General features: G+C 44.6%; 1 protein-coding gene across 4 annotated transcripts in view; it reads left to right on the top strand.

Annotated features, from left to right (window-relative positions):
* Nucleotides 1-27,810, top strand: part of ELOVL5 (ELOVL fatty acid elongase 5) — a 63,733-nt gene that overhangs the window by 22,446 nt on the left and 13,477 nt on the right. For 3 of the 4 annotated variants that reach the window (XM_083495723.1, XM_083495722.1, XM_083495721.1), the window contains exons 2-4: nucleotides 17,322-17,387; nucleotides 20,161-20,348; nucleotides 26,875-26,952. In XM_083495723.1, coding sequence (XP_083351849.1) covers nucleotides 17,330-17,387; nucleotides 20,161-20,348; nucleotides 26,875-26,952 — 324 coding nt within the window. In that variant the 5' untranslated portion in view covers nucleotides 17,322-17,329. Of the gene's footprint in view, nucleotides 1-14,821; nucleotides 14,968-17,321; nucleotides 17,388-20,160; nucleotides 20,349-26,874; nucleotides 26,953-27,810 lie in introns of those variants that run through there. The other variant, XM_083495720.1, reaches the window with a different exon arrangement.

Below are 27,810 nucleotides of genomic sequence, written 5' to 3'. Positions count from 1 at the left end.
TTCGAACGTCTCCATTGACAAACATTTCGGTTGTTCTTGTTTGGTGTTTGTATTAACCCTTTTGCTGTGGTGCATGAGTGGCCCTCAGACCACTCTTAATATGTCAATTTGTCCACTATTTCATTTGGCTTCCACTGTAATGCCTGGTTTAATTGTAAGAAGAAAAAAAGACCACAGCAAGTAAGGTTACCAGATTTTTTTCCAATGAATCTGGGGACACTTTTCAATTTCAATGGATTTTGTATTGGAATCGATGTGTAAATCCAGGGACTGTCCCCGGGGAACGGGGACGTCTGGTAACCTTAGTGTAAAAAGGTAAAGGGACCCTGACCATTAGGTCCAGTTGTGACCGACTCTGGGGTTGCAGAGCTCATCTCGCTTTATTGGCCGAGGGAGCCAGTGTACAGCTTCTGGGTCATGTGGCCAGCATGACTAAGCCGCTTCTGGCGAACCAGTGCAGCGCACGGAAACACTGTTTACCTTCATGCTGGAGCAGTACCTATTTATCTACTTGCACTTTGATGTGCTTTTGAACTGCTAGGTGGGCAGGAGCAGGGATCGAGCAACGGGAGCTCACCCCGTCACGGGGATTTGAACCGCTGACCTTCTGATCGGCAAGTCCTAGGCTCTGTGGTTTAACCCACAGCGCCACCCGCGTCCCAACCTTACTGTAAAGGTATTTAAAAACCGGCTCCAAGTTTTGTTTTTCTTTGTAATATTCTGAAAAACATTGTAATCTAACTGAGATATAAATATTAGCATTAGGAACCTGCTCCGCCACAGATAAATCAACCTTGAAGCAACTCTAGTTTTACAGCCTGAGGTTTCGAAGTGTAACTATTCTCTCCCGGGCTCCATTGCTACTTTTGTAGAAAGCATGAGATTCCTTCCCCAGTTTTTCATTCTTTCCACATTTGCATCTGTGCCATCTACTACTTCATTCTCATTTCTTGCGACTCCAGACTTGCTCCATGTTACGTTTCACGCCTATACACAGTCTTGCAAAAGCGAATTCATGTGCTAAAACAGCCAATTGCCACATCCTGGAAATTCAAGTCTGGAGCTTCTGCTTAAATGCCATTCCCAGGCGTTCTTAAACTGTCCACGGAGGGTCAGTGCTCATTAGCTCCACTCTGTCCACCCACCAATTCAGCCTTCCCCACATTTAACAGAAAAGTTTTGAGGGGGTTTGTAAGCACCTTCTGTTTACAATGCAGGAAGGTCAGTGTGGAGTGGGCAGGGCTGGTGCATATGCCCCCTTTGCACAGAGGGTTTAAGAATGCCTTGTGAGGGGGTCTAAATTAGGGAGAGCCTGAAGTTCCATGTAAAAAAGAAGCCTTGATGCCTGGGAAAACAACCCAATATTCGAAATGGATGCTTACATATATATGCCATGCTAGGATGCTCTTGTAACTTGTTAATTGTAGAGCAAACTTTTTCAGCAGTGTCCCTCAGATCTTGTGGGGGGCCAGACTATATTTTTTTTTTTGGGGGGTGAACAAATTCCTACGCCCCACAAATAACCCAGAGATGCATTTTAAATAAAAGCACACATTCTACTTATGTAAAAACACGCTGATTCCCGGACTGTCTGTGAGCCAGACTGAGAAGGCGATTGGGCCGCATCCGGCCCCCGGGCCTTAGGTTGCCTATCCATGTTGTAGAGGTAGCACAGAATGCCAAAATCTGCATCCCTGAAATCCTTGAAACCAGTCATGCTTCCAGTCCTCTCAATAATTCTTACAAAAGCAATCCTAAATATACTGGTCTGAAACGACGTTTACTTTGATACCAAATGAGAACAATGTTCTTCGAACTGGACTTTGACATCTTTCTCTCTGTCTCTGCCTTCAAGGGCTTGTGCATTGTCCTACTTTTGCCACCTTGTTTCCGTGTTCTGGTTGATGTATTTCTTTTACCGTGGGTACTAAGCGTTCTTTGTATTTGGCAACTACCCTTAGTCTCTCCTTCAGGCCGTCGATATCTATCACATAGAAAGCATTGTCCTTACCAAGAGGCTGAAATGTAAGATAATGTCAGGAGCTGGATGACAAATAATACTCAGGTGTCTTTGTTTGTTGGGTGCGCTTTTTTAAGGGGCGGGGGAATGGGAGGTTGGGGGTCAAGGGAAGGAGAGAAACTTCTTATCCCCCTCCCCTGAAACTTTGCTGATTTCCCATTCCATCAAATAACCTTTATTATTTGGAAGGTAAGTTAGATTGCTAGCACGTGGAAATAAATATTCTGGGATTGCAAGGAGAGAGAGAAAAAGTGCTTTTGGGAGTGATTTGCAGCCAGCTAACAGTAGGAAGAGGAAAACTTGCAGGTAGACTTCACCCCCTCTTGAACTCTTGGGGTCAAATTTCTTGCTCATTTAGAAATGTAGATCCAAGCTCCCACAATGCTCTTCTGCTTATAATATTCTCAGTTTGAAATTACAACCATTAAAAAAGGAAAATTACACAAACACACAAACCCTAAGATGGAAGAAATCAAAACTCTTCACCTGACTCTACTGGAAATTATTTACTGCCCTTTTTTTTTTTTGAAACAGCAGAAGTGCACAGTTAATGCTGTTATAGAGGGTTTTGTTTCCTTAATCCAGGCCTGCACAACATTCAGCCTGTGGGCAATTGCAGTGCTTTCCCTGAGTGTCTGCTGCTCTCGGGGGTGGGGGCATTTTAATTATCCATTGTTTGCAGCCACCTATTCCTGAGCTCCTTTGTGTGGTCTCTCTTCAAATCCAAAGCTTTCCAGTGCTCACTCGGTGCCCAGTTGTTTTATGCACAAGTTGTGCACAAGGTTTACGCACAGGTTTTATGCCCAGTTGTGTTTTAGCACAAGGAAAGGTCTGAAGGCCATGCCACAAAAGCAACAGCAGGGAAGGAGGAGCCCTTGCACAACCCATCTCCTTAGTTTCCTCCTTGCTGAGGGTGGAAGTAAAAGCGGCCGAGGAGAAGGGCTGTACGGAAGGCTTGAAAGTTTCCTTGGCTGGTTTGCTCACCTGTCTTCCTCTGCACATTCTCCTTTGGGCAGAACCTGCAGCAACTGGAAGAGTTCCAGGTAGGGGTGTGAGAGAGAGAAATGGAGGAGGATGACAAGGGATCTAAATCAAGCAATTCAGTTTTATTTTCCAGTATACCGCCTTAAGCCCAGGGTAGCCAGCATAGTACACTCCAGATGTTGACAGACTGGGGTTCTGTTCATTCCAGACCATTGGCCATGCTGGCCGGGGTGGATGAAAGTTAGAGAACCGCAACATCTTTTAGGTGGGGTGGGGCTCTTAAGAGCTAAAGGTGACATAACAGGAAAGTCCTGCTCCCCACTTTCAAGCACCTGCACCCCTTTGTTAATTTCAATTGATATAGCAGTGCTACCGAAGAAAATGTGTAGCTTTTTCTACTTGCTGCTCTAAATCTGCGGCCTTCTTCTTCTTCTTCTTCTTCTTCTTCTTCTTCTTCTTCTTCTTCTTCTTCTCATCATCATCTCATCATCATCTTTCCTTCAGGAGGACATATGATAGTTTGGGACAGGGCTTTTTTTCAGCTGGAGTTCAGCTCTGGTGGACACCATTGCCATTCTAAGAGAACAAGGGAGAGGTTCGTGGTGAACTCTGGCACCTCTTTTTCTAGAAAAACAGCACTAGTTTGGTCCTGTGATCAGAAAAGCAGCATTTGTAGCAAGGGTTAAATGCTCCATCCCCTCTCGTCCCCACTGTTCCAATTAAAATTAACCACCCCCTACTGCTTTGCTCTGTATATGCTTGTATGTGTAGATAGTAGTCATTCTGATTTTTTCGCAAGGACAAAGTTGCATCAAGCAATTGCTCTCCCATCAGTTTCAGTTCATGTTCCTGTCGTTTCCTTGTTGAAAAAAGGTGGGTTGGTTGTCCAAGAGCTCCAAATCAGCTCTTGTGCTCTGTGCAACTTGGGTGTGCCGGTCTGTGATTGACTCTCGCCCCAAAATAGTGACAGTCTGGAAGTGCACTAAGAATGGGGGAAGAGCAAACAGAAGTCCCTCACTCTGTAAGAAATGGTTAAATGGATGCTGCTTGCTGAATTACCGTATTTTTTCGCTCCATAGGGCACACCTGACCATAGGGCGCACCTATTTTTTAGAGGAGGAAAACACACAAAAAAATATTCTGAATCAAATGTTGCACTAAACTATTTAAAGCAGCAAAGCGGGTGGCTCCTGTCCACTTTGCTGCTTTAAAGCAAGCCTCAGAGGAGGGTACGAAGGGGAACCATGGCTTACCTAAGTCCAGTTAATAATGCTGAGCCTGACTTATGGCCATCGAGATTAGCCTGGCCGTCTCAGTGGAAATCTGGGGAGGCTGAGGTGGACTTTCCAGTGGTCAAAGTGTGGTTGTGTCTTCCTGCCCGGCATCTATTTCCTGCCCTCTTTGCCCCCTGCACCCCCGCACCCTGCTTCGAGGGAAGGAAGCGGAGCCATGGATCCTCTGCTCGCAACTGCAGCGGATTCCCTCCACTTTGAAGCAGGAAAGTGGGAGAGGAGCTGCTTACAGAGTGTAAGCTGCTCTTCTCCCACTTTGCTGCTTCAAAGGGAGCCCGGGAGGAGGGAATCCGCTGCATGGATCCCCTTCCTTCCCTCCTCCATGGTTGCTTTGAAGCAGGAAAGTGGGAGAGGAGCTGCTTACAGAGTGTAAGCTGCTCCCCTCCCACTTTGCTGCTTCAAAGGGAGCCTGGGAGGAGGGAATCTGCTCAGCGGCAAGCTGTGGAGGATCCATGGTCCCCTTCCTTCTCTCCTCCCCAGTTGCTTTGAAGCAGGAAAGTGGGAGAGGAGCCGCTTACACGGGTTTAAGGTGCTCCCCTCCCACTTTGCTGCTTCAAAGCAAGCCATGGAGGAGGGAGGGACAGCTCAGGTCAGCAGCAGCAGCTCTTGCTGGCTTTACAATGAGCCGGAAGAGCTGCGCAGAGCGTGTCAGCAGCAGCGGTTCTTGCTAGCTTCGCTCCATAGGACGCACAGACATTTCCCCTTACTTTTTAGGGGAGGAAAAGCGCATCCTATGGTGCGAAAAATACGTTACTATGAAAAGCTGTCTTTTTACCAGCCCTTGTTTACCCAAATCAAGGTCCAGAACCAACCTGGGAATGGAAGTGAAACCTTTCGGACATATTTTATCATTCGGAACAATTAATGCTAGATAAAGAGCTCTCCTCTCCCTGCCATTATCAAGTTAAAGATCTGATCTCTACATTTTCATGTGCCTACAGCTTGACCTTAAAGAGAAACTAGCCTTTCCTTACCCTTCTCTATTTGCAGGCCACCACCACCTTTTCCACTGGCTGGGAAAACTTTTTTTTACAAAGTGCTTTGCAGCCAGACCTCTCAGTGAAAGTGGCACACTCTGCTCCCACCTCTAGCAGAGCAATCTGCTAACTCTCACTGCTGGAAGAGGAGGTGGTGACAGCAGAAGGAGCAGATGAAAGAATGGCCAGGAAGGGGATAGACTTTGGGGCTGTCATCTCACAGTCCTGTTAGGAAGGCAGGCTCTGTGTGTCTGCTTATGAGGACCAGAAGGCAAAAGTGCTGGTCAGGTCAGTTTTTATTTAGCTTTGCTTATGCGAGCCTCTTGGGACAGAGTGTTGAGCAGAAAACTTGTCTGTTATCCAACTAGTGTCTTATGGTAGCATATGTATGTTGAAGCTGAGAGTTTTATACTGAGATGTAGCTCAGTGGTAGAGTCTCTCTGTCTTGCATGCTGAAGGCCCCAGATCCAATCCTGGCATCTCCAGGTAGGGCTTGGGTATGCCTCCTGCTTGAAACTCTGGAGAGTTGCTGCCAGTCCCATAGACACTTGTTGTTTAGTTGTTTAGTCGTGTCAGACTCTTCGTGACCCCATGGACCAGAGCACGCCAGGCACCCCTGTCTTCCACTGTCTCCCGCAGTTTAGTCAGACTCATGCTGGTAGCTTCAAGAACACTGTCCAACCATGTTATCCTCTATTGTCCCCTTCTCCTTGTGCCCTCCATCTTTCCCAACATCAGGGTCTTTTCCAGGGAGTCTTCTCTTCTCATGAGGTGGCCAAAGTCTTGGAGCCTCAGCTTCACGATCTGTCCTTCCAGTGAGCACTCAGGGCTGATTTCCTTCAGAATAGATAGGTTTGATCTTCTTGCAGTCCACGGGACTCTCAAGAGTCTCCTCCAGACCATAATTCAAAAGCATCACCCTTCTTTATGGTCCAGCTCTCATTTCCATACAGCAGCGTTCAAAATTACCCAGGTGCATTTTGCACCTAGCATTTGGCCACTTTTGACCATGGGAAGATGCCTGGGCACCAGGAAGGTGCCTGACATCTCTACCATCTGGAGTTGCATGAAGGGGGTTCCTTGGGTCTGGACTGTTTTCACACACTAATACCACATCCTGTAGAATTCTATCCGTTACATTTTACCTGCACAACCGGAATGAATTTCAGGAACCAAAATGCTTTTTTCTTTGCAGCAGGAGCAGTGAACAACATCATAGTTAATTGTTGCAGCTTGTCTTCACTTAGCCCACCCCACTGTCCTGCTAACAGTCGTGAAGAATATCCCTACATTATGAATGGTCTGTGTCACTATTAAGGAAAAAGAGGTAGTGACAGGCCAATATATATGTGGGCTGTCTCTGGAGCAAGTGCCTTTTCTTCTTTAAGTTCTCAAAGCTCTTAACCTAGCTCAAGGTTGTCATCTGAACAAGCCAGATGTTTAACAATCACAAAAACTTTAGAGCTGTCTTGCCCCCAAAGGGCAAGTAGACATTCCGTTTGGTTTAATCTTGGTTTAAGAAGCCATTTGGCACCTAGCTTATATACAGTACCTCAGTTTAAGTACTTAATTCGTTCCGGAGGTCTGTTCTTAACCTGAAACTGTTCTTAATCTGAAGCACCACTTTAATGGGGCCTCCTGCTGCTGCTGTGCCGCCGCCGCACGATTTCTGCTGTCATCCTGAAGCAAAGTTCTTAACCTGAGGTACTATTTCTGGGTTAGCGGAGTCTGTAACCTGAAGCGTATGTAACCTGAAGCGTATTCAACCTGAAGTGTATGTAACCTGAGGTACCACTGTATCTGAGTTTCTAGCACTGGTACACAGTAGTAAACCTGGATGAACTCAGTGGAGGGCAGCTTTCAATGTTCCTGTGGATGGAGGAGAACAGCCATGTGAAATGTTGGCAGCAAACTGGCTGCTCTGGGATTAGCTTCTTTTAATGGACTGAAACAGATGATACTCCTCAAGCAGCCTTGCATTTTGATCGGTTGTCGGGTCACATATTTCACAGTGATATTAGCTGATTTTTGTTGACAGCAAGGAGTTAACACACAAAGGACTTTGTGCTTGCCCCCTCAAAAGTCGCTGGGTCAGCCTGAATGCTGACTCTGCACGATGAGAATCTCATTTTACCTTCTGAGCCAAAGAAGAACTTATGCCAGGGAGTGACACTTGATTCATAATACTGCCAGCATTACAAGCAGGGCAAATCCATATTCCAAACCAGGTAATTATGACTTTGGAGACATCTCTAGCTTGCAAGCCTGCTCTTATATTGCATCTTTCTTGAGTTACCAGTGAGTATAGCTTCAGCATCTCTCATTTTGATAATTATCAGTAGTGTTTCTTTGGAGGCTGTTGCTCTTACATAAAACCAGGGATGTTTTCTGTGACCGTAGAGGTAAAAGAAATCACCCACGTCAGTAGTTTGTCTACTATGAAGGCAGAGGAGCATATTTTAAAGAGGCAGGGAGTGACCTTTCTAACTCAAAAAACAAAAAACAAAAACAAAAACAAAAAAACTACCCCAGTGAGCTTCTTAACGATTCCTAGTAGCAGTTAGGATCTAGAAGAAATATCAATGGAAAGAATGTGGAAGAGAATGAATAAAGTGTCAGGCAAGCTACCTGAAAGGTAGACTGTACCAATAGGAATCTTATACAGTAGGTGTGCTTTCTGTTTATATGAGGACATCAGTGGCTATGTCGCATTTTACAGAGTACAAGAGGAGCTCACAAATAAAATTTAGGTCAGGAACAGGTGGGAGAAACAAACCAGGAGCTCTGCTTCCTGTGGTGGCGAAGTATTGAATCTTGGGTGTTTTTTTTAAAAAAAGCCATGGTTTGTTGGCTTTTATATCCTAGCTTGTTGGTGAGCAACTGGCCAATATTCTGGTTCCCAGTGACAGCAATGGGGATTTTTACAAAACATTTTGAATGGGAAATCATCCTTTTTTGTGGGGGGGGGGGAAATCATGCTCAAATTAGTGTTTTCAGTCTTCATCAGAAAATTTCCAATTCCCTGCAGAGGGATCAGATTTAGCATGTTCAATTTCCTTTTATTTAGTGAACAAAGCTGTGAACTTGCCAAGCTTGACTATTGCTGCATTTTCAGCTGGCGCATCCATTCATTGTTGCTAATGAATTTTAAGAAATATAAAATTTCCACAGGGATTTTTTCCTCTCCGCTTCACTGGCTAGATGCCCTGTTTATTGTGACGTGCAAAGGTGGCTGTGTGGTTGTTTCAGTTGTGCATGCTCAGAGTTCCATTAGGGCATGAGCTGGTTTTTGGACAGATGTTCTGGGAAGCAGTCCCAGGCACAGGGCAGCAAGGGAGAAGTGATGGAGCTGTTGGAGGATGCAGGAAACCTTTGAGCAGCTACAAGTGGTGGAACTAGATGAGCAAAGGTCACTGGCAGGAATGTATCAGGAGATGGGGGGGGGGCAAGGCTATGGAGGAGGTTGAAGGACCTTGTGCTGAATGTGGAAACAGACAGAAAGAAGTAGAGAGATAAAATTTGCCGAATGATTTTTATTGATTTTTCCAGATTGTACCTAATCAGCCACAAATTTAATACAGTTTCCCCCAAAAATTGGTTTCCCGCCCTCTATTCTTGATGTGTCCAGATTCCTCCTGTTGCTGCTTTATTTTCTAATACATGTTCCATTAAACTACTTTATCCTTAACCATTGGCTATCCACTTGCCTATTCCTGCACATGCAATATTTCAACATTTGCAATATCTACAAGGGAGGTGACTCCACAATGTGTCAAATCCACAATAGATCAGTAATGATCATTTCTAAAACCAATTCCTTTCCTGGGTAGAGATTTCAGTGAGTGGTGTTGCATGATCAGAGTGGTGACAGAGGCACGTTATTACAGCGGCAGAGTGCTTGACAGATGTGAGGGGACCAGGTGAGACAGTGGAAGACCAAAGAGGAGGAGGCTGTAGTCTAGAAAGATGAGAGATTACCATGGTGTAGACTTGAGTTCCTGCGGTGGGAAGGGCCGCATTCTTTGCAAAGCAACACAATGTAGCTGTGGACTCTGTATGAGGAACAAAGGAGGGGGAGAAAAACCAAGGTTACACGCCTGTTCAACAGGGTAGATGGCAACATTGTCGACGAACAAAGAAAGTGTGCAGGGTGAATCAGGAACAAAGAAAGGAGGCTTGGGAGGAAAGATGAGAAGTACAGTCTTGAGAAGATTGAGACTGAGACAACAATGAAGCGTCCAAGCAGAAATATTGGAGAGACAGCTGGAGACGTCAGGTTGGGGTGAGGGAAATGCTTCAGGGGGAGCTGTGCCGAAGACCTGGTGTATCAAAATCTCCAGCACACTGCCTTGAACTAGGAGAAAAGAATTCTAACAAGACAGCAAACATAGATTAAAGCCATTCATGACTGGATGTGGGTCTGTTCTGGACTGGCGTCTGAGCCACAAACACGAGTTTGAACTAGCCGGAATTTATCCTTTGATCATGTGGCTTCTGACATCTTTTCAAAACTCTTCCGCAAGGCTAGCCTGCCATTTCTGTACTGTGACTAATTGTACCGTGCTGAATTTCCCAGTGTAATAGTTATACTTTTGAACTCTGGCAGAGGAGATGTTGTTTGGCTTGGAGGATTGTGAAAGTCATCTTAATGGGGAGAGATGTGGTGAGTTTTTTTGGTTGGGTTCATCTGGACTGCATTCTGCAGATTACCTCCTAATTCTCAGGGAAGTGCTTTGGCTAGCAGCCTTTAACTTTGTCAGAATCACTTACGGCTTTCATTCTCCATGTGAGGCAGACCTCCTGCAAAGGCACAAAGGGTTTCCAGGGGAAGACAAGCTCCTTTTATAATACCTTCCAACCAATATGAAGGAAGAGATTGCACCCCGTGCCCTTTTTTGCTCATTGCCAATAAGCGACAGAGCCTTATGTACTGAAAGTTACTTTTACATCCTTGCGAGACTTTTGTCACCTCTAAGCAGGCACTTCCTTTCCCAGTTCTTATTACTATATATATATTTTTTAGAAAATAATGTCCAAACAGCACATGAGAGTGGCATACCCGTGTCTTTAAATGCAAGGTGGCCTTTCAACAAAAATTCTAGCCAGGAAATCAAAGCAACACTTTCTTTGCAGCGAAGGAAGAATTGGGAGTAGACTTTGAGTGCACTCCCAATTCTTCCTCCTTTTATATAATAATAATAATAATAATAATAATAATAATAATAATAATAATAATACCCTGCCCATCTGGATGGATTTCCCCAGCCACTCTGAGTGGCTTCCAACAAAATATTAAAATACAATTCATCAAATATTAAAAGCATCCCTAAACTGGGCTGCCTTCAGATGTCTTCTAAAAGTCAGATAGTTATCTGACGTGAGAGCGTTCCACAGGGCAGGCGCCACTAACGAGAAGGCCCTCTGCCTGGTTCCCTGTAACTTCGCTTCTCACAGTGAGAGAACCGCCTAAAGGCCCTCTGCCCTGGACCTCAGTGTCCGGGCGGAACGATGGGGGGTGGAGACGCTCCTTCAGGTATACTGGGCCGAGGCTGTTTAGGGCCTTTTAGCTGCGGTTTGAACTTTCCCATGCCTGGTATCATATATGACATCAAGCCCTGCAAAAGTGGATGTGGTTTATGCGAAACAACATGGCGGACCACCCTGGGGTTTCAGAGGGACTCCACCATAAATCTTAAAGGGCCAAAGGAGTGTGGAGGTAGGAGGTGCTGGAGCCTTTCCCCAAGTCCCCCCCCCCCCCATGCACACATAATTGGGTTCATCCTACTCATCCACAGAATGTCAGAAGACAATTGCTTCCCACTGAAGCCTCCTTAAGAAGGGTAGGCCTTCACGTAATACAATCCTTATTGCAAATATCACGCACTATAGCTGGAAAAAGAAAGATAATAAAAAGAACCATCACTGTTGTGATGTTCCTGTTTTTCTTTGCAATTTCTGTCGTGACAGTCAGCTTTTGTTTCCTCAGAGTCGGAGGAGACAGCAAAATATCATTTTTCTCCCCGTTACAAAAGAGAATGAGAGTTGTATTTCCAGAAATCCCTGCAGTTTCTTGGAAAGGGAAAATAAAAGAGAAAAAGGAGGGACTGCTGCCACTTGAGCTGGTGGATTATTTTTTTAATAGTTTATTTGTTAATTCAGATCCCAAATGTTATGTCCACATATTTGGGGATATACGTAACACACACACAGACACAGTCTCTTGCTCTCCATTCAGAACACAGCAGCAGATGTTAGGAGTTGGCACAAGTTGAGAGAGAGGGGGGGAAAACATACACAAAACACTTTTGTAACAGCATAGCTAAGGCCTCCGCAGTATATGATGGTGGTAGCAGGTTCACATTTTTAAAACACGAGCCAGCCCCACCCAGATATAATGCGGGAAGGTGGGATAGTCAACTGAGATTGAAAAACAGGGTCAATGGGGCAAGCAGGAGACCAAAGCCTCCCAGACAGTTCATATTTTTAGACTCCCCCCCCCCCCGGCTCTTTTTCTGAAAGTAGCGTTTTATTTCTTTTTAAAAACCTGAATTCAGTTTAAGCAGTGGTTTTGCTTATATTTAGATGTGAAAGCCTAGACATATTTGGAGAGGAACACAGATGCTATATACCATTCCCCATCCTCAGAAAATGATCTTTTAAAATATTTCTAACATTGCGTTTATTTTTTTGGGGGGGGGGTAAAACTCTAAAAGAAAAACATTTGGGGGGCACACTGAGGAAAAACCTCCAACAAAGTAGTTTCTGTATTGGAATGAGTGAAATGCTTTGAAAGACAATATTTTATTCATTCAAGGTGTGTAGTATGAAGAATTTTATATGCCAAGTTTTTAAAAAATGTATATAATGGTGTATTTGATGCATTACACTGTATACATTTTCTCCATGTTCTCCCCACCCCACCCCACTGAATGGCTTTAGAGACCTTGCATCTCTTAATACATATACAAATAAATTTACACAAGCACAAAACCATTCTGGCTTATTCCATAATGGTATTATGTAACCAAATCAATCATTGTCAATTCAGCCAAGTGAGATGACCACATGGAGATTCAGGTGGCAAGTGGATGACTCACCTGTAAATGTTCTCCTCCCCAAGTTTCTAATTACAAGGTGAAAGAGGACTTTGTTATCTCAGTTTGTTTTGCAAATAATATATATTTTTGTATGCAGCCTTTACTATGTCATGCTATACTTGTTTACACTAGTAAACTCAGTTTATACTGCACAAGCACGGACACACACTGCTGTTAGAAGATACCTTCCTCCCCCATGATCCAGCGATCTGGTGAGACAGTGGACACCTCACAGCTCATGTGTGTTTGGGTCTTGTGTTGTGCTGGAGTGCTTGTCTCAATGGCAAAGGAAATGTGATGCTCTGCATTTTGACTGCTTAGTTTTGGAATAATGCCCCTTCTGCTTCCCTGCCCCCGGAAGCACCTTGGGAGATCCCATTCCAATTGTTAACTTTTGTGGGTGTGGGCCATTTTGCAACATACCTATAGAGAGATGTGCAAATACCTTATGTTTCACACAATCTTCTAATTTGCATGTTCCATGCCTCTCATTGTTTTGAGTTATACTTCCAGTCCATTATCTTGAGGGAGGAAAATTAAAGTCCCATTTTCCGTTATTCTAGAAGTCTGTGTACTTTGGTTCAATTGCGTAGCAGATCTAAACTTTCTAGCTAATGTTGTTGAAGCCTGTTAACCATTTCAAGGAGGATTTCCATGTTATCTGTGGCTGGACAGGAGTGTGCCCCCCCAAAATCAATACGTATCAGCAAAGTTCATGCTCTTTGTAAAAACCATAGAACTGTAGAGTTGGAAGGGATCCCGAGGGTCATCTAGTCCAACCCCCTGCAATGCAGGAATCTTTTGCCCAGTGTGGGTCTCGAACCCACAACCCTGAGGTAAAGATTCTCATGCTTTACCCACTGAGCCATAAGAGTACTTCCAGATGACCTGTTTATTGATCATTCATTCTGATTTGTTTGTGGGGAGGCTAAGACAGTGTTCCATCAAAGCAGTCGTTGTCCCACACTGCCCACTTCATTTTCCTGTCACTTTCCTTACAGCTAAAAGTTGGGGGGGGATTTCGGGAGAGAGGAGGAATTGGTTAGTTGTGCAAGAGCTTCAAATCACCTTTAATCATCCAAGCTTAATTTGCCAGCATGTGATTCGATACTACCTGAAATTAGTGACCATCTAGAAGTGTCATGGTCCTGACATGGGGTAACTGTGCCCCTGAAGGAGCAGGTGCGCAGCCTGGGAGTCATTTTGGACTCACAGCTGACCATGGAGGTGCAGGTCAATTCTGTGTCCAGGGCAGCTGTCTACCAGCTCCATCTGGTACGCAGGCTGAGACCTTACCTGCCCGTGGACTGTCTGGACAGAGTGGTGCATGCTTTGGTTATCTTCTGCTTGGACTACTGCAATGCGCTCTACATGGGGCTACCTTTGAAGGTGACCTGGAAACTACAACTAATCCAGAATGTGGCAGCTAGGCTGGTGACTGGGAGTGGCCACTGAGACCACATAACACTGGTCCTGAAAGACCTACACTGGCTCCCAGTACGTTTCTGGGCACAATTCAAAGTGTTGGTGCTGACCTTTAAAGCCCTAAATGGTCTCGGTCCAGTATACCTGAAGGAGCGTCTCCACCTCCATCGTTCTGCCCAGACACTGAGATCTAGCGGTGAGGACCATCTGTCGGTTCCCTCACTGCGAGAAGTGAGGTTACAGGGAACCAGGCAGAGGGCCTTCTCTGTAGTGGTGCCCGCCCTGTGAAACACCCTCCCCTCAGATGTCAAAGAAATAAACAACTATCTGACTTATAGAAGACATCTGAAGGCAGCCCTGTTTAGGGAAGTTTTTAATGTTTGATGTTTTATCATGTTTTTAATATTTTGCTGGAAGATGCCCAGAGTGGCTGGGGAAACCCAGCCAGATGGGTGGGGTATAAATAATAAATCATCATCATCATCATTACCTGAGTTTCATTTCATGCAAAAAAAAAGTGATATTCCGGCTCCTGAGTGTGTGTGTGTGTGTGTGTGTAGGGTGAGGGGAACCTACTAATGCAAATCTGGGGGGGAAACCATCCTTAGTATAGCCATATTACTGATAGTGTGGATTATGTCAATCTTATTAAAGTAGCCAGTTGCATACTCTTATTCCTGGGTTGAGCAGAGCAGAGCTAAGAAAGGGCATGGTAGTTCTGTGGCATTATCCAGCATTGGGTGGTGGCTGTTGTTGTTTAGAGAAACACAGTGAGAAGGGATGAATACTTGCTTTGAATACTTCTCACAGTGAGAAGGGATGAATACTTGCTTTCCCACCCAAGAGGGGGGGGGAGAACAGGAGATGCTTGGGGTGGGTATATGGAAATGTTCGTGTCAAAGTTTGAAGCAGCTGAAACAACATCGCTGAGGTTATTGTGATGTGTGAATAAACAACTGCAACAAATGCCCTTGGAATACGCTGCTTTCCTTTTAACAATTTAATATTGATTTTATCTCAGCATGGGCCTGTGAAACCTTTTGTTGCTGCGAATCATGCCATTTATTCTGATACACACACCCTGTTTGATATGCCCTGCCTGGTCTTGTCTGAATGTAGCATTGCTGGCTACTGAGAGATCTCAGTAAAATAACTCTACAGCTCCATGAAATGTGAGTTCTTTGCATAGTTCAGGGTTGGCGGGGGGTAGGAGCAGGACTCCCTTGTGCCTCAGTAACTGGGAATTGGTGGCCGTGACGAGGGGTTGCCATATGTCCTCCTTTTCCAGGACACGCCCTCTTTCTTGTGGGTTTGTAAAATGAGAGTCGTCATAGCGATCCGTAGTTAAAAGCAGAAAGTCTGCAAACGTATCCTCTTTTTTTGCTCTTCCAAATAAGGCAACTCTAGCAGTGTGAACAGCTCAAAAGTTGCAAACTTGCACAATATATGGGACAGACCTGGGAGATACAGTGCGACTACTTTAGGGAAAGAATGTAGTTCTGGAACGCTTTACAAAGAGGAGTATTTTCTTATTAACCTCCATGTTGATTGTGCTTTATTATTCTGTGCCTGCATCCCATTTAGTAGATAGATAACGTGTGTGTGTGTGTGTGTGTGTGTGTGTGTAGCTGCCTTATACTGGTCCATCTATTCCAGTAGAATAATAGAATTTTAGAGTTGGACGGAACCCAAGGAATACAGGAAACTCAACTAAAGCTTCCATAGCAGGTGCCATCCAACCTCTGCTTAAAAACTTCCAATGAAGGTATTATGTACTCTGCTTAGCAATGCTTCATCAAGGCAGAAGTTTTCCCAGTTGCCTGGGATCCTTTGAACTGAGGATGCCAAAGCTTGAGTCTCTGAATGCAGTGAAATGGTTCTTGACTGCGCTTTGGTCTCTGCCGGTTAGGAAGATGTCAACACAGCACCACAAGTGTTGGTGCTGACCTGGTAACTGGAGACCTGATCTCTCTCTTTTTCCCCTTAAACACACCCACCCACCTCTGAACATTGGTGCCGAAGCAGGCAGCAAAGAGTACCCTCACTTTCAGATGCTGCAGAGCTGCATGGTTTTGACAGTGTCACCCCTCCTCTATGCATACTGTCGAAAGGTGAAGTCCCAGGAGGAGTTTACTTGGCAAGCTTGGTTCTGCTGTGCTTATTTGGAAGGTGGCATTAAGTCATTATAAGACACTGTTTATTCTGCTGTGTTTAAACTTGGTCTGAAATATCAGGGCTGCGGGTAAGCTTTATTTGGCAACTCTCATCTTTTGGTTAAATGAGCTGCTTCTATGGTTTCGCTGTACATAGACTTGTTTTGTTTTGTGCATACAGACACACACACAGAGAGAGAGAGAGAGAGGCCAAAAAGTGACTCAGGATTATTTATAAAGTAGGAGAGGAGGAAGGCAGGTGAAGAGCCAGTGTGGTGTAGTGGTTAAGAGCGGTAGTCACGTAATCTGGGAAACCGGGTTCGTGTCTCCGCTCCTCCACATGCAGCTGCTGGGTGACCTTGGGCCAGTCACACTTCTGTGAAGTCTCTCAGCCCCACTCACCTCACAGAGTGTTTGTTGTGGGGGAGGAAGGGAAAGGAGAATGTTAGCCGCTTTGAGACTCCTGAAGGGGAGTGAAAGGCGGGATATCAAATCCAAACTCTTCTCTTCTTCTTCTTCTTCTTAATTATAAGTATTTCCTGTGTAGCTACGAGCTATAAAACAAGTTCCTGCTGCATCTGTTTCAGGCTTTGACTTGTGAATATTGTTTTTCAGTATCCAAGTAAAGTAGAGATGGCTTCCATTTTATCTCTTTCCTTGTATGCTGCCTTCAAGATGGCGGGAGATGTTTTTAAATACGTCTTTAGGGATGTAAACTTTATGATGTGCTCTGTTCAGCGTCAGTGTCTTCTCCCATTATTTGCGGTCTTCCTGCAGCTCTTAACTACTGAATGCAAAAGAAGTCTTACAAAGTTACACCATGCTTTAAGCATTTGAAACTCCATAAGGAAATGTGTATCTAACATAACGTTTTGTGGAATTTCCCTAAATCTCCTTTAAGCCTCTCTTGCGATAAGTAGAAGGATACCATTTATAAATGCACATTTGAACTAGTATAGGCTCCTTATTTGTGTCCTGGCTTTGGGAAATGCAGAAAGTCGTGTTAATACCACGATGTGAGTGCAACAGCACTCTTTCCACCTGTGATTCAGAGGTATACTGACAGTGGAGCAGCCTTCAGTGCCAAAGATGGGCTGCAATCCCCCAAATATTCCTGCAAAAATCTGCCAAGTGTTCAGAGGAATACTTGGGGAGCCTGTGGCCTTTTGGTTGTTGCTGGACTCCAACTCCCATCAGCCACAGGCAGTGCGGTCAATTCACAGGGATGATGGGTGTTGCAGTCTAGCACCATCTAGGGAGCCATGGATTCCCACACCCACAAACGTATCTCATGCTAGTTTAAACTGTTTCCCGATAGCAGCATTTCCATAGAAAAGAGCAAAATAACTGTTTTCTCCCCATCTTCCACGCAGGTTGCACAATGACGTCTCTGGATGAAACAATCAATAGCTACCTGGACGTTTGGCTTGGACCCAGAGGTAGGTGGTTTATTTGGGAGAGGGTGGGCTACCTAGTTCCAGATTATTTGCCAAAGGTTTTTATGTCTCTGAATACAGTGACATTTAAAAAAACCTCTTAATTAAGATGTTGTGTAGTAGTCACTGGAATGAGGACTGAAATCCCTGCATGGTTGGTTTTTTTGCTTTGTTTTGCTTTGGCTTGCAATGGATACAAGTGCTTTATTAGATATATACTTGTATCATTGTTGGAATTCAATACAAGGGGTGTTCTGATTTGTGCCACTTTAGGTAGCTATACCTTTTGGAGAGGTGGCCTATAATTACATTAATAAATAAACTCCCCAGCAGCAGCGTCAGTGAGCAGCTGGCATATTTCTGCGCTGAATTCTTCTGTGTACAAAATAGCTCCTTTTAAGACTCTGCCTCTGTGGTTCCGTTCCCATGGAAAGCACAGTCACGAACAAAATGAAACAGTTGCCCTTTTGGTGTGTTTGCTTAGACATACTGCATTTGAGGCACCCTTGCTGATCTCACCCTCTGCATCAGCTGAGTTGGCACAAAAATTGAGCCCGCATGTTCCAGTGACCCTGCGGGGTGAGAATTCTGTAGTGACATTTGGTCCTGACGTCAGAAAGGAAAACACATGAATGAGGCAGCCCATTTATATTAGCATATGTTCAAAAACTCCTGTCAGTTAATAGACTCCTAAACATAACAAGACAGTTTTACAGCTATCAGAAAATATGAAATTGCTCTTGCATTTGGCGTATGTGGAAGCAATCTATCCAAACTGAACCACTGAAATGCCATTGATATCTGTGGGAAAGATAAAAGCTCATAGTGTAGCTTAAATGACAGAACACACAATCCTGCATGAAGTAACCCCCAAGTTTGGTGTTCGAATTTAGCCAGGCACCCGGCATGTTTTGCGCCTGACTTTTGACCACTTGCAACCAAGTGAAGATGTCCTGAGCACCAGGAAAGCACCTGAGATCTTCACCATCTGGAGGTGCATGCTTGGGGATCATTGGATCTTGGCTGTAGAATTCTATCAGTTGTAGAATATCTGCACAGTCAGAATGAATTTCAGGAACCAAAATGCTCTTTCTGTGCAGCAGGAGCAGTGAAAAACATCATAGTTAATTGTTGCAGTTTGTCTTCACTGAGCCCACCCCACTGCCCTGCTCACAGTTGTGAAGAATATCCCTACATTATGAATGGTCTGTGTCACCATTAAGAAAAAGAGGTTGGAATAGGTTAATATATATGTGGGCTGTCCCTGAATCAAGTGACTTTTCTTCTTTAAGTTCTCAAAGCTCTTAACCTAGGTCAGGGTTGTCATCTGAGCTAGCCAGATGTTTAACTGAGAAACAATCCCAGTCATTTCCATCCTTTGAAAAATAAGACTTTAGAGCAGGGTTTCCCAAACCTGCGTCTCCACCTGTTTTTGGACTACATTTCCCATCATCCCTGACTAGAAGGACCAGTGGTCAAGGATGATGGGAATTGTAGTTCAAAAAAAAGATGGAGACCCACATTTGGGAAACCCTGCTTTAGAGCCATCTTGCTCAAAAATGGCAACTAGACATTGTTTTGATGACTGTAATCTTGGTTTAAGGAGCCATTTGGCACCTAGTTTCTAGCACTGCCCAAGTTTGCTTCCTGGTGTTTCCACTTATAAGATCTGAGGAGGCTTCTGCTTATGACCTGTGCATGTTGCTGCGCATTAGAACAGATAGCATTATCCTAGCTGGACCAAAGTTGTGATGGTGTAAGACTGGGCTCTCCAGATGTGACTGGGCTTCCGCTCTCATCAGCTCTGCCCATTGGCCATGCTGGCTGGGGCTGATGGGGGTGCTATAACATCTGGAGGGCACCAGGTTCCCCATCCCTGGTATAAAGCAGCATCATATCATCAATTTCCTTAACTCTACTATGACACACCCATGGGAATGAAAGATTCTCCAATTTTCTTGGATCATCCCCAGGTTTCCAAAACATTAAAGGCCCCCCCCCCCAAGAAAGTGCAACTCCTCGGAATATATTTTTCAGATTCATCAGCAAAGCTTAATTGTGCGAACATGGGATCTCGGATCTCTTTATAATATTTAAGCACTATTTAAAATATTTACATTCTCCTTATTTTGCCACAAAGCCTGGTAGTTCAGATGGGTGGGAATCAATAAAACTGAGGAAGTGCCAACTTGAAAGGTGAGGCGAGCGTCATGGCTCTCACAAAACCCGTCTAATTTCAGATAATGGGAGTAATGGAGATGTCAGGAAGGAGAGAATTAAAAGTACAGTAACTTGGAATATAAAAGCACCGGGTATCAAGATTTGAGAGAGAAGTAGGAAAGGCTAGTGTGTCAGGTGCTCCTTCAGGGAACAGCACTTTTGTAAAGGAAGCATAATTAGTTGTTTAGCAACTGAGCAATTAAATAAAACCTCGCCACGGGTGTGGGGGTTTGTGTGCAATTCAGAGCAACGGGCTTTTCTCACTGTATCTCCCAGCTATTATTCCTTTGGCTTCTCTTAGGAAAGCCTCGCTAAAGGGGGAACCAAATCTCCGCACACACCAGAAACCACTAGCACAGATTGTCCTCTCAACTTCCTTTGGTCTGAAATGTTGGTATTGAATTTGGTCAGACGCTCTGGAGCAACTGCTTCCACAACGTGCATAAATGTGCACCCTGCCTTTCCTAACAATGAATATTCTGCCAGTCTTAAATCTCAGAAGTCTTTGAAATTGCCTTAATCCAGATAAAAATGTTGCCTTTGTGTTCCATTTCAGATCCCAGAGTAAAAGGATGGTTTCTCCTGACCAATTACACACCTACCTTCATCTTCACCGTCTTATACTTATTAATCGTATGGTTAGGACCAAAGTACATGCGGAACAGGCAGCCGTTCACCTTCAGGGGTATTCTAGTGGTCTATAACCTCGGGCTTACGCTTCTGTCCCTCTATATGTTTTATGAGGTAAGAAATGAAGAGGCTGTGCATTTTTCTCGCATTGCTTGTTCCATGCTTTCATACAAAATATCAGGCCTCTCCGAATAATACAGTTTTAGAAGACTTCTAAAAGCAACTGGGAATGGCTCCCACCAAATCTCTGTTTTTGCAAGGAGTTCCACAGGGCAGAGCCTGCCACACTAAAGGCTCGGTCCCTGGTAAGGTGGCAGAAAGGATGTGAGGGGAGAGAGTCTTTGTGCTGATCACCTCCATCACAAGGATCCTTCAGAAGGGGGTTGCTGCCAGGAACATTATGTGCAGGTGTATTCTGATGCATTGAACAGAATAAAAGTTTATGAGTCATGGTGGAGGGGAGAGCATATTCGTACAAATTCAACAGAGCTTTGTTTTGTTGCTATTCTATACAATTTATGCTGTATTCGTGATGTTCCATTATGTTATTTTTATCCTTTGTTTGTAAGCTTCTTTGGGATTTATTTGAATAAAAAGCAGCATAGAAATAGAATCAATCAATATCAAATCAATCAATCAATCAATCAATCAATCAATCAAAAAGGCCAGTCAAACCTCAGGGGTGTGTGGGACCACCAGCAAATGCCCCATCAGTGATCAAGGTGGATATATTTGTCTGGAAGCTTGGGCATCACAATCCTTGTAATATATTTCCGTCTCTCTCCCCCCACCCCCAGCTTTGGTAAACTTTGACCAATTGAGACTCCTAAAAAGTTAACCATTATAGTCGCACAGTTCATACATTTACAGGCCACCAACGCCTTTCTGGTGGCGGAGGAACATAGTCTTCTAAGCTTATCCTGCAAAAGCTTTGCATGTTTGACCGTAGCACTTACCTCAAGTGCGGTTTGGCAGAGAAAGTGGCTTATACATTCCTGAAATAAGTGAACAAGCAGGGCTGTTCCACGCCTGGCTGAATGCACAAAACCCTTGTGCCGCATTTTATGGGAGATGTGTGGTTAAGTGACGGAGACCATAACCTGCTCCTATGGCACGGCAAGCAGGTCGGAAGACTAGAAAACTGCATGAAATGAGTCTTTAGCAAACACATCCTTTGAATAATAGTTACGTAGAATGCTATGATATTAGAAACGCATGTTGTTGTTGTTTTGGGGGGGAATTATTGACATTTTCACAATGCCATAAAAAAGCAAACTAATCTACAGGAAATACAATAAAGAAAGAAACTAAAGGAAGAAGGAACAGGAAAAAAGCAACTACCGTATTTTTCGCCCCATAAGACGCACTTTTCCCCCTCCAAAAATGAAGGGGAAATCGGGGTGCGTCTTATGGGGCGAATGCCTGCAAGCCTCGCGCGCCCGGCAGGAGGTCCCACTGGGTGCGCGAGGCTTGGGGCGGCAGCCTGTCGCCCGAAGCACGGGGAGCCCTCCGGAGGGCTCCCCCTGCTTCGGGCGAGTGTCTGCAAGCCTCGCGCACCCGGCGGGACCTCCTGCCGGGTGCGGGAGGCTTGGGGCGGCAGCGGACTGCTTGCCGGCATGCAGAAGCTTGGGGCGCGCTGAGCTCAGCACGCCCCAAGCTTCTAGGTGCACGCAAGCAGTCCGCTGCCGCCCCAAGCCTCGCGCACCCGGCGGGACCTCCTGCCGGGTGCGGGAGGCTTGGGGCGGCAGCGGACTGCTTGCCGGCATGCAGAAGCTTGGGGCGCGCTGAGCTCAGCGCGCCCCAAGCTTCTGGATTAGCGCAGGGGTCCGCTAGCCCTGGGAGAGGCGCCCGGCTCTCCCACGCTAGCGGAGACCTTGCCGGCATGCAGAAGCTTGGGGCGCGCTGAGCTCCGCACGCCCCAAGCTCCTGGTGTAGCGCAGCGCACCTGGGGGGGAAATAAAATTTTTTTCCTTTATTTCCCCCCTAAAATCTAGGTGCGTCTTATGGGCCGGTGCGTCTTATGGGGCGAAAAATACGGTACTCATTGCTTATATTGTAACTTGCATCACCTACAGAGGAAGGTGTGCCCTCCCAGCTCTCACCTGGCCCCATCCCTCTCTTCCCACAGCCTCTCCTCCCTGTGGTATCTCTCCTTACCCACCTCTCACACAGGGTTCTCAAACTGTCCTCCCCCTTATCTGTATACAGTTCTTGTTGTTTAGTCGTCTTAGTCATTTTCGACTCTCCATGACCCCATGAACCAGAGCATGACTTGGAAACTCTCACTTTCTTCTCAAAGCTTCTTTTTTTTTTATGTCCATGGAGTTTTCTTGGCAAAATACTGGAGTGGTTTGCCAGTTCCTTCTGCAGGTGGATCACATTTAGTCTAAACTCTTGGCTATGACCTGTCCGTCTTGGGTGGCCCTGCACGGCATAGCTCATAGCTTCTCTTGAGTTATTCAAGCCCCTTCACCACAACAAGGCAGTGATCCATGAAGGGGATACAGTTCTTACCAAAGTACAAGGAGATAGAATAATAATGTGAGAATAACAATAAACCACCGAGGGAGATAAAAGTAAAGAGAGTAAAAAGAAGAAAGAAATAGATAAAAGGACCTCCAGCTACCAATCTGTCAGATATTTCTTGATGCTGAATCTAGGTTATTCAATTATTCCTCCCCTTGCTAGATTTTGTTTTTCCAGCCTTCCATCCAGTGCTCTCCAGTTCCATTATCAGTTGCTTTCCGGGGGGTGGGGGGTGGCATGGCATGTTCTTGGTTTGCACAGAATGGCCTTTCCTTACCTGGGGAGACAAGGTTTGTTTTCCCATTCTATAAAAGTCTGGAGGCTCTGTAGCCTAGTTATTCTGGCTTTGGTTGGTACCTGAGTAGGATGTTCATGCGAAGTGTTCTAAAAGATCCCGGCTAAAATGGGAACAGGAGCAAATGTGCTAGAATAGGAGTTCAGAATCTTCTACAAAAGTGGCATGACAGTCTTAAACAGTTTGTCCCCACGCCTTCTCCCTGCAGAAAAACCTCACAACAAACAGCACTTCTCTCAGGAAGTTAGATACCTAACTTTTTATATTGCTTGGGAAATGCCTAATTATTGCAGATATGACAGGAGCAGTTTATTTGTTTAGAGATCATTAGTCTGCATTTCCTTTTCCACTTGAACATACTTGCAGTGTCAAAGTAGGCCTTCAAGTGAGATAGCGGCATCTGTGGCATGTGTTCCAGAGCAAATATTTTGGCACCAGGATTACTTGCAGTGAACACATCTACGCAATCCTTTCTCCTTTAGAACCTCACAGGAATGCACCCCCCCCACTTCTGATTTTTAATTTGAAGGGAAATATCTGGCCGAACAAATAACTTCAGATACTGTATTTGGCTTTCAAGGTCATGTTGCCTTAGTAGAAATGGTACATTTTAAAATGTACCTTTTGTGTGTTTTTTGAAAGCAAAATAAAAATCTGTTACCTGCTCCTCCCTCTGTGACACCCACCCACCTGCTATTTTATTTTTTTAAATCCCTTGTGTCATTGCTAATCACATTGTTAACCTAATGTGTGGTTAGACCCTTCAATCAGTAGCCAAGGCTCAACAGAATATAGTAGACTAGGTAATAATGCCAGTGATCTGCAAGACTGGAAAAGGTGGGGAAATCTTGACTTCTGTGAACAGATAATAATTTAGGATGCTGTAGTAGTAAGGGGCTTTCTAAATGGTGGGCACAAATCTGCATTATGTATAGAAGGGTTTTCTTTTGTTTTGTTTGACAGCAAAGACAAAGCACACATACACCAAACTGCTGCTGCTGTAGAGCTTGTGGGAAATCCTGTAGGGAACAATTAATGGTCAAGTCCTATTTCCCATGTGTGCTGAAGCCTCTTTGTCATTTCAAATGTAAGATGAGATAACTGCAGAGACTGAATGCAGTGGCAACAGGAATGGACAGCAGGTTGCTATGGGGAACTTGCAAACTATAAATGGAGAACGTATTGTTTGTGGTATTCCCAAAGCCAGAGTTTCTTGAGAAAGTTTGAACGGAAATTCTGCAGATAATGATTATGCTATCATTGGGTAGTACTCCCACCCCCACTCCCCAACAAAAAGTTAGAGTATCTTGTTTTCAAAATGCATGTTTTTATTTTTGTACTGGAAACAAAGCAGTAGTTTTATAGTGAGGTTAGGTGGGGGGAATGCCAAATGAGAGCTGCTTATTACATTGCATTTATATTTTTGTTCCACCCTCTTCATCCAAAGAGTTTGGAAAGCATATTTAATTTTATCTTTCCTGCCCCCCTCCCCGCAGTTTTATCCACCCAACAGCCCTGTTAGGTAGTCCAGCCCAATAGAAAGTCACTGCCTCTAGGCCACCAACTAAGCTTTGTGAATATGAACTGACCAAGTCCTGGTTCAGCCACAAGAGCTATATCTGATTTCATAAAAATGCAGAAATCTCAGCTGGAGAAATCTCAGGCATGCTAAAGCAATGAGTCTTGCACATTTAGAACTGTTTATGGAAACCAGTTGACATTCACTATATGTGCACTCTAAATGTTGAGGTTAGTCCTTTGATTTTAAAATGCTGTGTGTGGGTTTTTTTTGGGGGGGGGTCAAGGAAGATATATTACATGAAGTTCTAGATAAACATTTTTCAGAAGATGTTATCTAAATTATAAAGCCTGGCCTCTTGCCTTGAATTGAGTTTTGTTTTGTTTTGCTTGCTGCCCCAGCCAAGTCAATACTCCTGAGATTTGATGAGTATTTTTGTCAAATCTAAAATTATATTTTCATGTTTTCTTGTAAGGAAGCTTCTTGTGGTCAAGTCAAGAAGACTTGAAATAGAAGTCTGATGGAAAGACTGTTTCTGAATCAGACTCTACTCTCATCCTGCTTTTATAGAAGGCCCTCTTAAAGATTATCAATCCCCCCCATAAGAGTTGCAGGCTATTTCAGCACTGTGATGTGTACATACAGTGGTACCTCGGGTTAAGTACTTAATTTGTTCCGGAGGTCCGTTCTTAACCTGAAACTGTTCTTAACCTGAAGCACCACTTTAGCTAATGGGGCCTCCTGCTGCCGCCGTGCCACCGGAGCACGATTTCTGTTCTCATCCTGAAGCAAAGTTCTTAACCCGAGGTACTATTTCTGGGTTAGCGGAGCCTGTAACCTGAAGCGTATGTAACCAGAGGTACCACTGTATCTCACTTTTACCTCTAGTAGATAGGTTTTGCAGGTTATTGGATAGCAGACATTTCCAAAACCTGACTGAGTAGTGCATGATAGGGAATCTGAAGCCCAAAGGCCCCTCTGTCCAGCCCTTGGGAGGCAACACCCACCAGCAGCCCTACTCTGTGCGCTCCTTCAGTGAACTCGTAGAATCATAGAGTTGTAAGGGACCATGAGGGTCATAATCTTAATCTCAGGGCCATGGGTCAAGCCCCACGTTGGAAAAAAGATTCCTGCATTGCAGGAGGCTGGACAAGATGACCCTCGCTGCAATGCAGGAATCTCAACTGAAGCACCCATGATATATGGCCTTCCAATCTCTGCTTAAAAACCTCCAAGGAAGGCGAGTCCACCACCTTCCGAGAGAATCCATTCTGCTGTCGAAGAGCTCTTACTGATGTTTAGTTGGAATCTCCTTTCTTGTAACTTCAAGCTCCTACCCTCTGGAACGGGAGCTTGCTCTGTCTTCCATGTGGCAGCCTGTGGTGATCGCACAGGGTCCCCGGACGTTTAACAGTCTATTGATCCCTGTGCCACCACTGTGCTCGCTTCCCCGCTGCCACCAACCAGTTACTCTCTGGTAAAACACTGAGTCTAGTCAGTTGTTAAAAGTGAACCAAAAAAACCCCAAGTTTATTTTACAAACATTAACAAATTTATGGTTTCTCAAATAATATTCCTGTCAGTACCTTAACTTTAATTTCTTTACCAGCCTATACCTTCCTAATACCTTCTGACTGATTATCTCAACTGTTTGACTGACTCCTCTTAACAAATTCTCTCCCTCTCTCACACCAGACTAGCCCAACCCACAGACTTATCTTCTCTGTCTCTCCTAACTCCAGACTGTCTCTTCAGCAACTCTAACTCTAACTCCTGACTTCTCCCCTTGGGTTCCCATTGGTTAGTCATTTTACAATTAGTTAGCCCTTTCTTTATGAACCCAGTATGATGTCACACACCTAGGAGGGCAAACGCCACACAGCCCTTTAGATATATGAAGTTGGCTATCATATCTACTCTCAGTCTCCTATTTACCAAACTAAACATTCCAGATTCCCTCATAGCATTTGACTTCCAGACCCTCAATCACCCTCCTCTGCTCACAATCTGGCTTGTCAACATCCTGCTTAAATTGTGGCACCCAGAATTGGACACAGTATTCCAGGTGTGGTCTGACCAAGCCAGAATAGAAAAATCCCCCTCTCACTCTCCACTCTTTTAAAAGCTGTTTTTTGCCTCCAGCATCTAATGAAACTGCTTTTGGGGGACTTTTACATTAAGGTCTTGTTAATATGACTTTGATTCTTTTAAGTTCATTTTTTTAATATATATATATATAAAGTATTGTAAAAATGTGCAATGTTGTCAATGGGCTTCTTTCTTTTTCTTCCTTCATTTAGCTGGTGACAGGAGTATGGGAAGGCGGATACAATTTCTTCTGTCAGGATACGCACAGTGGAGGCGAAGCTGATATGAAGGTAACATTATAAGCTGACTCTACTGTTTTGCTTTGCTTCTTGCATTTGGAGCGAAGGTCAGTACAGTTCTTACATATTTGGGAAGGACGTGTACCCTTCTCTGTTATTGCCAAAGGAAAGGCTTTGCTGTAATTTGCATGGTTTGATAGTGCCTTGAAAGGAAAGTTAGTGCATCGTCACTAAATCCATCTAGTCCATCCAGAGTTTCCCAAACTTGGGTCTCCAGTTGGTTTTGGACTACAGCTCCCATCCATCCCTGATCTGCTAGCTAGGGGTGATGGGAGTTGTAGTCCAAACACAGCTGAAGGCCCAAGTTTGAGAAACCCTGATCTAGACATATCTGAGCATAAAGGAGCAATGCAAGCACCCATTGTTGATAACTCAAGGCTTGTGAGAAGTACAGCCCGCTCTGTTCTGTGTATTGCTACTTAACATATGTTTTCAGTGGATCTCTCTGAAATTCCTACCTTGAAACTCCCTCGTTTTATGAGGAGCCTGTCTCTGTAGGGTGTGTGGGAAATACATGTAACTGTAATTTGGCTTACTGGCACTGAATAAAGATACTTTCCTGGAATAAAATTGTGCTTTAGTTGGTTGAATTCATCATTTGGCAGTGCCACGGGTGATTTGGTGCACTTAGAAACTGGTGCACATCCCTTCCGTCGTTAACAAGGAGATGGAGATGGCAGTGCTTGCTCCAAGTTACTGCATTGGTTTAGGAGCCATGCAGATAAATATTCAGGAGGCAATTGAACATGTTCTCCTTCTGTCAGCTGCTTTCATTTCTAGCATTAAAGGATGCTAGACAAGACATAGAAAGCACTGTCCCAACTTAGCCAGCCATGAATCTCTGGCTTA

Source organism: Podarcis liolepis (assembly GCF_965112155.1).
Source record: "Podarcis liolepis genome assembly, chromosome: 3".
In the NCBI taxonomy this organism is placed as follows: domain Eukaryota; kingdom Metazoa; phylum Chordata; class Lepidosauria; order Squamata; family Lacertidae; genus Podarcis; species Podarcis liolepis.
This window is presented reverse-complemented; position numbering and strand designations above follow the sequence as displayed.